Source organism: Talaromyces amestolkiae (assembly GCF_001896365.1).
Source record: "Talaromyces amestolkiae strain CIB chromosome Unknown scaffold23.1, whole genome shotgun sequence".
In the NCBI taxonomy this organism is placed as follows: Eukaryota; Fungi; Ascomycota; class Eurotiomycetes; order Eurotiales; family Trichocomaceae; genus Talaromyces; species Talaromyces amestolkiae.
Genome location: NW_024468059.1, coordinates 51,171 through 61,913, shown reverse-complemented (window position 1 = coordinate 61,913; position 10,743 = coordinate 51,171). Strand labels below are relative to the sequence as shown.

The window sequence follows — 10,743 nt, the reverse complement described above, 5'->3', positions numbered from 1 at the left end:
GATGTTGACGGAAATTTCCAACACAAAACCCTAAGGTACATTGACCCATGTACAGCTGTCTAACATAGGACTTGTGAAGGTCTAGCTCTTACCACCCAGTCGTACATCTTAAATTCATTACCTAAATATGGATCAGTTCTATACAAATCAAATAGATACATAGCTTGTTAAATTCATATTATTTGCATTCGTATAGGACTTGATATTGGACTTTTGCCTGTGGGCGACGGCCCCCGCCCATGGGAGTCCATGGGACTTGGAAAGGACATTGCAATATCACGTGGCCCTGTTATCTCAGCACCAACACAGTGAAAGTAATTCGCTCAGTGGATTTTAAAGGTTTGATACCTCTCACGAACTTAGTTGATAGACATGCGGCGACGAATAGATCCGCTTAATCGATCCAACTTTCAATCGTTGTGAGCGATAATCCAGGTTCGAGGCTTCAGCTGCGGGGCTGGGGGAACGACCGGCATTCTCGGGGAGCAAGAGTGGGCATATAAGTTGCTTCAACGCCAATAATGATTCGCCGCTCGGTAGAATAGATAGGATACGGGGCAGAGTAGGCATCAATTGTGATAACGATAACGATAGGGAATGGCCTAGCGGAAGTTACCAACTTCCTTAAAGTAGCTGGGCAATTGTGGTGAAAATGGAATCTGTGACGCAAGTATCTTTCTAGAAGATCTGACATACAATCGCAAATACCCTGCACACAACATCAAGATGGTCAAGACGATCTCTTTTGTTGATGGCTTGGATGTTCCAGTGCCTGGCTTTGGTGCCATGGGCATTAGCTTCGCATTGGGCAAGAACCTAAGTTACGAGGAGGCTGAGCCGGTTCTTCTGAAGGCCCTGGAGCTAGGATGCACATTCTGGGACACTGCTGTATCCTACCGAGCTGGCGTCAATGAGAAACTCCTCGGTGACTTCATCCGCAAGCACAACTGCCGAGACAAGCTTTTTAGTATGCAATGTTCGTCTCACGCCCAACCCGCACTGGCTAATACGTGGTTCTGTAGTTGCCTCAAAATGCGGTGTTGCTGTTTTTGAGGACGGCGCTGTCACCAATAAAGCCGCTCATATCAAGAGTTACATCGAGGGCACCATTGAGCGACTTGGGTTCACTCCTGATCTCTACTACCTCCACCGCATTGACCCTCGTCAGTATCCCGTACTTCTGGCGCCACCGCTGTAGCTGACTCTTCGATCTTAGATACCCCTCTAGAAGAGTCTATCACAGCCTTGGACTCGCTTCGCAAAGAAGGCAAGACAAAGTACATTGGACTTTCTGAATGCTCTGCGGCGACCCTGAGAAAGGCGAATTCCAGTAAGTCCCTGTCACGACTTGGATCTTCTACAGCTCTCCCTGATACGCTGCTGCAGTCGCGAAGATCCATGCTATCCAAGCAGAATACTCCGCCTTCGAGACACTTCATGAGGTAGACGGACTTATCGACACAGCGCGCGAGCTGGACGTCGCTTACGTTTCCTATGGTCCCCTCGGTCATGGCTGGCTAGTCGAGAACTTTCCCTACAACTCGCCTGAAGACTTTAAGGAGGGGGACTATCGTCGCGAAAGTAAGTCAGGGGGTGCTCTGTCTATTGTTTCACCTCATTTCATACTGACATGTCCTTCCCAGTTCCTAAGTTCCAAGGCGAGAACTTCTACGCAAATAAAAAGATTAGCGAGGGCTTCAAGGAGCTTGCGAACCGCAGAGGCTGCACGGTGACGCAGGTTGCGCTTGCATGGGTGGCTGTTCAGGGTATGATCGCCATTCCGGGTACCACGAACCCATCGCGACTGGAGGAGAACTGGGCTTCGAGAGACATTGACTTGACAGAGGAGGAAGTAGAGAAAATGCGCGCCACAATCAATAAGCTGAGACCACGGGGTGACAGATACAACGAGGAAGCAGCGAAAGCCATTGGAAACTGAGAAATGTAGATTCACCAACAGTATAGCATAATGGCACATCTGTTTCGAACATTCTGTACCAGTGCCATCATATAAACTCATTAATCACATTTAGCTCATCTCGCCCAGAAGAACGATGAATACAGAACGACAAACTGAGCTCATCATGGCAGGGTGCAAACTTGCCAGTGCCTACAAGGACGAATACACGTAAGATTTGACTCTCAGACTGAAAGGAGACCACCACGAAAAATCACGCGAAGACAAAAAATACGACAATGCCCCATGTAACCAGACGCTAAAGTATCACTGTTGACTAGCCTTAGCCAGTCCCTCACTGCCTGGGTCAAACTCATTGAGCCAACCCCATCTGGTCTTGTCTTTCCAGCCCTTGGCGAACCAGTCATTCGCTGGCTCTGGATAAACATCGATAGCGCCGTACAGGCTGTTGTCGTGAGCAATGACAGGGAAGATGTTCTCGTAAGCATCGAACTCGGTCAGCTTGTCAATGCTGCGTTTTGCCTGGTGGGCACAGTAATGCCACGAACCCTCGGCGGTGGTTGGGTCGAAGAAGGGCACTGTGCGGCTCTTCTTGTGATGAATCTCAACGAAAATGTCACCAGGGCAAGTAAGGGCTGGACGTGCCAAAGTGCGGTTGAACGGGTTGGGCGAGATCGCGGCGGGTAGAGGCATATACGGCGTCGGCCGAAACTCTCCTCCCTGGTGTGCGATATCTCCACCCATGAAGATGAATGTCGGAGGATCAACCGTTGTGCGGGCAAGGGCGGAAAGATGGCCGATGGTGTGACCGGGGGTATTGAGGAGGTAGAAGCTTCCGTCGCCATAGAAGTCAAGAGCATCAAACTGGCCAATCTTGAGACCTTTTCCTTCTGCCGCGAAGTCAATCTCGCGCAGTGTGCGACCTTCCCATGCCTTCTCATCAATGTGAGAGTCGGGAACTGTGGGCCAGGCAGGTACATGCGCTTTCTTGAACCCAGGTCCAACGATCACATCCGTCGCATCTGGGAACGTCTGGACATCACCGACATGGTCAAAATGCCAGTGTGACCAGATGATACCTCCCACCTCGGACAGATCTCGTCCATTCTCCTTTAGAATGGTGGCAACGTCCTTCTGAACCTCAATCTTGCAGCCACCTTCCTTGATACCTTGGACGAAGGATGTCGGTAAGTTTTCCCAGTCTTTGCGCACCCCAAGATCAAAGAGCAACGTGTCGTACTTGTTGCCACTCTTGGGGTGTTCAACGATGAATGAAAAGTCGCAGCCTTTCATCTCCTCGTGCCCAGGCATCAACGGATCGACGAAAGCCCACATGGGAAAATTGCTCATATAGCTGGTAGTATCAATGATTGACACCTTCACGGCGACCTGTGAATCTGGGATATGCAAGTCCGGAGGCGTCTCAGGAAGGATGGCTGAGTCTGTGTCCATGATGGAAGTATCTGGGACGGAATGATTTTGATGTGGGAGTGCAATAAGCATTGTGACAGGGTCGAAGGGAAATGCAATAGATGCAGGCCTGTGTGTGTTTAGGGTAGCCTGATTCTTTTTCCCTTTCTTTTCCCGCCGTTGCTCAGATGAGCTTATTGGATCCAGGTATACGAAAGACGAGGATCTAGGATAGCAAATGAACTGTACACACGCCTGTCAAGCGATTTTATGATATAAAATGTAGTCATTCTGTACTGTATCAATAAGACGTACGTCTTATCAACTATCAGAGCCAGTCAATGGTCCGACCCTCTGGTACGCGCGCGAGTCCCCATCCCACAGGCCAGATGATAAGGATCCCAAAAAAGTTGCAGCAGGATCTTGATAACGCACAATCGAACTGATAACCTGAAACTCTGCGGTGGACGGCGTTATCACCAGCGTCTCAAAAGCAATAGGCGAGGGTGGGGATTGTATTAGCCTTTTCTAAAAAGGCGGGTGGAAGGTAGCAACGGGAGTTGCGTTGAGCCTGGAAATTGGTCAAAGCCCAAAATGGTCTTAGCATGGGGACGATGTGGGCAGGGACGAGGCAGCTCAGTTGTGAAAGGATGTTCCCGTACGAGGCCAACTTCGGGGCAAGGCCGGATGAGCACGGAGATAAGCATTTTTGCCCAATCATCGTCTGGGAGAAAAAAGATAAGTATCTCTGGCTAATCCTCGTATGTGATAAGAACTAGATAAGCGCAGCTTCTAAGGACTACTGTACGGGTGAACGCTTTCTCGAACCAGGCCCAGTGTTAGCAGCCAACCGAAATATCCCCGTCCTGCAAGCAAACAGCCCATGATCTTCCGATGTGTAGAATGATAATGAGCGTCACGTCTTGTCCTCCTTGATAAAAGGGACCAATCTTGAGTGTTGAGCCTCTTGATCAGTAACTACCCTACGACAATCGCGCTTCAACAGTTCATAGCCGTGAACATCCTACCCAACATGGCAGTCCAATCGAACGAATTCAATGTCGCAATCGTTGGTAAGCAGGCATTCCATCACTCATTTGAGGTCCTTTCTAACAGCATGACCAACAGGTGCTGGTGTCGCCGGCCTTGCACTGGCCATGGGTCTTCACAGGAAGGGGGTGCCATTCACCATCTACGAGGAAGCAAAGGAGTACTCCGTTGTTGGGTGAGTTTCCCAGTGCTTGGAGCCCAGAATCACCAGAGTCTTACTGTATTGACACTCTCGCGACAGTGCCGGTATCGGATTCGGCCCAAATGGCATGCAAGCGTTGGATATGATTGAGCCTCGCTTCCGTCCTCTCTACGAGAATCTTTGTGTTGGAAATAAAGGCGTCGACGCGCAATGGGTGTTCTTCGAAGGTTTACTGCTCGAGCCTGGTCTCGGCCAAGATCAGGCCTGGAATGGCAACCTTAAGTCGGCGTGGGGACATCCGGATTACCTTCGCAAGTCTGTAGGTAACCCTGCCTACTTTTGAGAACATTCAACCATGTTTTACTAACCATCGCAAAGGCTCACAGAAAGGAGTTGCTCGATGTCATGACCAGCTTCATTCCCATCGGCAGCGTCAAGTTCAACAAGAAGCTCACCGCTATCAGGGAGGAACCTGAGAGAGTTATCTTAGGGTTTGCGGATGGTGAGGTTGCTAGCCACACTATCCTAGCAGGTTCCGACGGTATCGCAAGTATTGTGCGAGAATATCTCCTGAAGCCAATTCACCCTGAGGAAGCACTTCCCGTGTATTCTGGTGCCCATTGCTACCGAGCTGTCATTCCAATGACCGAGGCGTACGAAATTATTGGCGACGTGACTGATGTTGCGAAGGTTTTTTTCGGTCATAACAAGGGTGCTGTGTCATACCGAATTACTGGAGGCAAAGTAGGTGGTTCATACCAATAGCAGCGCCAAGAGAAGCATATACTGATAAGAATATTCATTCGTAGGAGTGGAACTTCCTTCTCATCAAGGCTACTCCAAACGAAGCCTGGCCATACCCGGGCAGGGTCACCAAGCAGGTCACTCATCAGGAGATGATGGCTGATTTCGATATCCCCGGCATTGATGATCGATTCCGAAAACTTGTGGCCAAGGCAAAAACGGTCAAGTGGGGTTTGTTCCATCATTCTAAGACCTCGACGTATTACAGAGACAGAATTTGTCTCCTTGGTGATAGTGCCCACGCCTCAATGCCGTTCCAGGCCGCTGGAGCTGCCCAGGGTGTAGAAGATGCGCTCGTTCTCACTTACGTTCTCGAGGAGCTTGCGAAGAGCTCTGCTAGAGGTTCTGAGCAACTTATTGAGATCAATGCAGGCCTCAAGGCGTATGATGCGGTCAGGAGACCTCGGGCGCAAAGGCAGCTCGATCGGGCCTTCGAGGTTGGGAAAATGATCTACTTCCAGCATCCGGAGTGCGGAGATGATATAAACAAGATTCTTCACAAATTGCAGAACGGCTGGTTGGACTGGCTATGGTTCCCCGACTTGCAGGCTGATGTTGACACAGCTTTGTCTCAAACACGACTGGAAATGCAAAGAAAAAAAAAAGCAAAATTGCTGAAAGAGAATCAGCAAGGCTCAGTATGATAATCAAAAAATGGCGTTCCGTCCAAACTATAAGGGGAAATACTGGAACCTAGCTATTACAATGGATAGACAAGTGTGTTTTTTAATGACTCACCTTATGTAGATATTTGTTCATGTATAAATTTTCATATAAGATCATATCTCCTTGAGGGGGTGAATCTACCCAATCTAACTGGTAATGGCAGAGATCAATTTGTTTAGTGCATTATAAAGGACATTATAAAACATCTGCCAGTAAAGGAATAAAATCAAGAGATACTGATAATGAGTGAGGGAAAAAGTAGGATAGTTAGTATACTATCCTACTTAACTCTAATTCCTGGCTTTTTGTTTCACCCACTCAAAAAGCACTTATCGCAGCACAGATATGACTGTGCCTCGGCTATACTACTGCCCCAACAAAGCCGAACCTTCGCGGAGAAAGATGCTTCACTATCAGTGAGCTCGGGTTGCCTTTCTCTCGCGGCCCACCCGCAGAGACCGGGATTGCTGACGCTTCCTATAATTTGGTATATCTACGGGTCCATCTGTGCTTAGCTGATTCTCATTTTACGCTAGATAAAGAAGAGCACGTATCGTCCATTCGTCGCTTGGCAGCGTGCATGCGCTGATTGACGCTGATTGATGCTGATTGACGTCAATTGAAGCTGAATATGCATGCAATTCTTTGACGGGGAAAGACAGGGAACGAAGGGGCAACGAGTACCAGCCATGCTTATCTTCCTTGGCAATTATTGTGGCTTGCCATGCCAAAGAAGCCTTATCGCTAGCTTCAGATCGCTCTACTGACTGCACTGCCATTAGTCTCCTCTAATCCGGAGTCCGCGCGGAGCGTTATCATACCACGACTACCTAGTTAGACGACTCTTGAGCAATTGCATCCGATCTGGCCAGCATGTATATATCCCTGCACTTCGTGATCGCTCTGTCTCCTTTTTGTTCTTGCCTCAAGATGCTGTCTAGTTCCATTTACTTACCTTTTCACCCTTCCACTCTTCTACGTATATCACTTCAACCATGACGATCGAGCCCTCCCCTTGTGATGAGAAGTGCCACTCTTCTGATAAGATGGACATGGCCCGTGCTGAATCCATCAAGGCCGGTTCTGTGAGCCGTGTAGTCGACCTGGAGTCCCGCGAGGTTTTTCAGACGGGTGATGACGTTCTGGAATTCAGAACGGTCAGTTGGCAGCGCGCTACCATCATGTTCTGCAAGATCAACTTTGCCATGAGCATTCTTGCCATCCCTAATGCGATTTCGTCAGTTGGTGCCGTTGGCGGTTCTATTATTCTTGTTGGTTTTACATCTCTGAACGTCTGTAAGTATCAGTGTCATACAATTCCATAGTCCTTTCCATCATTTTGTACTAATAAGCCTCAGACACTGCCCTCATCCTTGGCAGTTTCTGCAACAGGCACCCAGAGTGTCACAGTAAGCAATCCCCAATGTTCTGAAAGTCCCGAAAAGACTTTAGCTAATGCCACCCTTTCAGTGTTGGCTGACATGATGGGCCACATTTGGGGCAAAATTGGTCGTGAATTCGTCGGTATTCAAACCATCGTCCTTCAGGTTATTATTACTGCTGGCGGTGTCGTCACCACAGCCGTAGGCCTCAACGCCCTTTCCAACCACTCACAATGCACGGCCGTATTTGGCCTGGTGAGCGCGATTTTAATTACTGCTTGTTCCTCTGTCCGTACTTTCTCAAAGCTCGGCTGGATCACTTGGTTTGGCATGATTACCTTCACTATCGGGGTTTTTGTCTTCACTGTCGCTGTTACCCAGCAAGACCGGCCTGCTGGAGCCCCTCAAACTGGCGACTTTGACCTCGGCTGGAAAGCCATTGCATATCCCGGTTTTGTTGTGGGCATGGTCAGCTCTGTGAATCTCTTCATTTGCACAAGCGGCTCATCGATGTTCCTTCCCATCATCTCCGAGATGCGTCGGCCCCAGGATTACCGTAAGGCCTGCCTTTTGGCTGGTCTCATCGTAGGCGTTTTATATCTTGTACTAAGTCTTGTCATCTATCGCTACTGTGGAAGCTGGCTCTCTGTTCCCGCTTTCGGCAGCGCGGGGCCGCTCTTTAAGAAGATCTCATACGGTATCTCGCTGCCTGGCCTGATCATCGGCCTCGGCATCTATCAGCATGTCGCCGCAAAGTACGTCTTCGTTCGACTTCTTAGAGACTCAGACCATCTTCAAAAGAACACTTTTGTCCACTGGGGCCTATGGCTCGGCATCAATATCGCCCTTGGCACTGCTGCCTTTATTGTGGCTGAGGCTGTGCCTATTCTGAATTACTTACTCGCCTTGGCTGGTGCTCTCTGCGCCGCCCCTTTCAGCCTGATCTTCCCTTGTCTTCTCTGGATGTATGACTTTAAGGGTTATAGATCTGGCACCCTCGTGCAAAAGTTGCAGTACGCTGTACACGCCCTTATAGCCCTAATCGGCCTCTTCATGGTTGTTGGAACAGCGTAAGTCTTCTATGTCTTTTACTTCTGAAGGATAACACAGGGAACTAACAGTGATTTTCTAAGCTATGCCGTCGCTGTTGCCATCAAAACCGCCTTTGAGACTGGCATGATTACTCGTGTATTCGATTGCGCTGATAACTCTGGTTCCAGCTGAAGGGAAAAAGCACGTAGTCAGGGAAAGTGATTCGAGATCGAGAGATGAAATTTAGACACAGCGGAGGAAGGAGCTGTATCGTGTCTTATAGTTTAGCACTGCTTGTACTTCGGACTCTACACAGGACAGCAGCGGCAATAAAGTACTTAGATTATATCATCTCCAATACCAGCGCAAATGAGAATTGTATTTTCTCCGTTACCGAGATTCGAGCTCAGCATTTGAGGACGGTGAGACCTTTCCAGCAGCGATTCAGACTTCACGATTTCAGTGACTTTCTAAGAGACGATAAGATAGCGGGATAACATAACCCCTTTACTCCAATATGATGGAATTTCAAAAGTCCTTCTATTCTATCTCTATCTTGATTTTCCCGATTCCCCGATCAACACAGCTTTGAAGAGCGTGTCCCTTCTGGTTCGAGAGAAGGCACGTGCTCTTATAGTCAACCTCTCCTTGATATAGTGTGACCTTGCATGCGCCACACGCACCGTGCAGGCACGAGGCGGTGACATCAAAACCAGCATCGGTTAGGACGTCGAGCAGTGACTTATTCGCTGGAACAGTCAGGTGATCGTGTCTGTTCTCATCTTGGTCATAAACCTCGACATCAAAAGGATCGCCAAAGTCACCTCCTTCTCCACTGCCAAAATCTTCGTAATGAACCATGTGCTCAGGGTAGCCGTACTCGCCAGTAATGCGGGAACATTCCTTCATCATGCGTCCTGGCCCACATGAGAAAATCCGGGCTTTCGGTTTGCCGTCAGCATCCAGCCTTGGAATGATAGCTTTGATATCAAGCTTCTTTCCCTCCTCGGATGCATACAGTGTTGTTTTGTCTTTGGCTAGACGGTTCAGGAGGGCTGCATCCTTTTGACTGCGTACAGCGTAATGTAGATGCCAAGGAAAGCCTTTCTTCTCACAGTCCTCAATCAATCGGATAAAAGCAGTGATTCCAATGCCTCCAACGATCAGAATATGCGGAGGTCCTTGGTCACACCTTTGATAGTTCTCCTTGGCAAGGGGATTGTCTCCTGGTGCCATAGTAATCTCATCCCCAACCTTGATTTCCTCGTGAATGTACGCCGAGCCTCCTCTAGAATTGCGGTCAAGAGATACGCAAAGGGTGAACTTGTATAGGTTGCCTTCAACAATGGAGTAAGATCGGCTGAACTTGCCATCGGGTCCAAAGGTGATCATAGCAAATGCGAAAGAGTCGAACTCGGGCTCTGTCAACACGAGTGGTTCCTTCAGTTCGAAAGTGAGTTTCCGGACGCGTGGCGTAATGAGCTCGGCGTCAACTAGGATATACGGTTTCGGAGCGCGCCTCAATCTATTGTTGGCAATTCCCAGCCACAGATCAGGCATGGGAAGCTGGATGCATCTCGAAAGGAGGTGGAGGGAGACATGCTTGCTTCTGATCACTCGTTGCACGTTGAGGATGGACCACTCCGGATACGGTCGCTCCAACAGAACCATTTTGTCGCTCTTGCAAATATATCCGCTCCTCAGTACTCGCATGTTCCAGCCTGAACGTCCGGTATTTATGGTTCGCTTCAACATTCTCGGGTACTCGAAGCGTGCATTGAGCTTGAAACATGGATGTCTCGGTTCGCTGACCTCCAGCAAGACTTCACTGCCAAGTTGATATATGTCCCCAATGCAAACGTTGTGTTCGCTCAAAGCTGTCGTAGTTATGTTCTCCCCAAACGCACCAGTCTCATACAGGTGAGGATTCGGAACTCGTTCTGATCGCCAGTCAGGGTAGTGGCTTGAGTCATACTGATGCACTGCTCGCTCTGTGCCGCCGTGTGACTGAGCAGCGTGTTCATCGCCCTGCAATCCAGTTGATCCGCAAAAGATTGGTCCATCACATTCCTTCTTGTAAATCGCGGATGTGATTTCTCCTCCTAGGGCGGCTTTCTTGACTTTGCCAGTTCTTGTTTGAAGCAAAGTCGCTTCCTCAGGCCACGGCGCATGCTCTAGCTTTGTCACTGTCTCCTTCGAGATGTTTGTCGAGGAGAGACCGGTCATGGTACAGAGAACGAAGCAAAGCGTCCGGGTAGGAAGTCGAATCTGAGAGGTTGATAGAGCAGGATTTCATCCACTCCGGTGCATCGTAGTCCGTGTCGACGTTAATGGTGGAT

General features: G+C 49.1%; 5 protein-coding genes across 5 annotated transcripts; 3 read left to right on the top strand and 2 right to left on the bottom strand.

Moving 5' to 3' along the window:
• Positions 1 to 726: 726 nt before the first annotated feature.
• BHQ10_009175 (uncharacterized protein) lies at positions 727 to 1,939 on the top strand (the record flags this gene model as incomplete). Its single annotated transcript, XM_040882062.1, has 5 exons — positions 727 to 967; positions 1,023 to 1,163; positions 1,217 to 1,330; positions 1,387 to 1,581; positions 1,644 to 1,939. 5 exons carry the CDS (start codon positions 727 to 729, stop codon positions 1,937 to 1,939), a joined length of 987 nt encoding a protein of 328 aa, XP_040737677.1.
• Positions 1,940 to 2,224: 285 nt separating this feature from the next.
• On the bottom strand, positions 2,225 to 3,370 carry BHQ10_009174 (uncharacterized protein; the record flags this gene model as incomplete). Its single annotated transcript, XM_040882061.1, has 1 exon — positions 2,225 to 3,370. One exon carries the CDS (start codon positions 3,368 to 3,370, stop codon positions 2,225 to 2,227), a length of 1,146 nt encoding a protein of 381 aa, XP_040737676.1.
• Positions 3,371 to 4,361: 991 nt separating this feature from the next.
• BHQ10_009173 (uncharacterized protein) lies at positions 4,362 to 5,968 on the top strand (the record flags this gene model as incomplete). Its single annotated transcript, XM_040882060.1, has 5 exons — positions 4,362 to 4,401; positions 4,457 to 4,553; positions 4,620 to 4,839; positions 4,899 to 5,264; positions 5,330 to 5,968. 5 exons carry the CDS (start codon positions 4,362 to 4,364, stop codon positions 5,966 to 5,968), a joined length of 1,362 nt encoding a protein of 453 aa, XP_040737675.1.
• Positions 5,969 to 6,985: 1,017 nt separating this feature from the next.
• BHQ10_009172 (uncharacterized protein) lies at positions 6,986 to 8,596 on the top strand (the record flags this gene model as incomplete). Its single annotated transcript, XM_040882059.1, has 4 exons — positions 6,986 to 7,286; positions 7,349 to 7,399; positions 7,461 to 8,442; positions 8,506 to 8,596. The coding sequence occupies 4 exons, from the start codon at positions 6,986 to 6,988 to the stop codon at positions 8,594 to 8,596; spliced, it is 1,425 nt and encodes a 474-aa protein (XP_040737674.1).
• A 348-nt stretch (positions 8,597 to 8,944) lies between these two features.
• Positions 8,945 to 10,630, bottom strand: BHQ10_009171 (uncharacterized protein; the record flags this gene model as incomplete). The annotated part of the gene is made up of 1 exon (XM_040882058.1): positions 8,945 to 10,630. The coding sequence occupies one exon, from the start codon at positions 10,628 to 10,630 to the stop codon at positions 8,945 to 8,947; it is 1,686 nt and encodes a 561-aa protein (XP_040737673.1).
• Between the last annotated feature and the right edge of the window lie 113 nt (positions 10,631 to 10,743).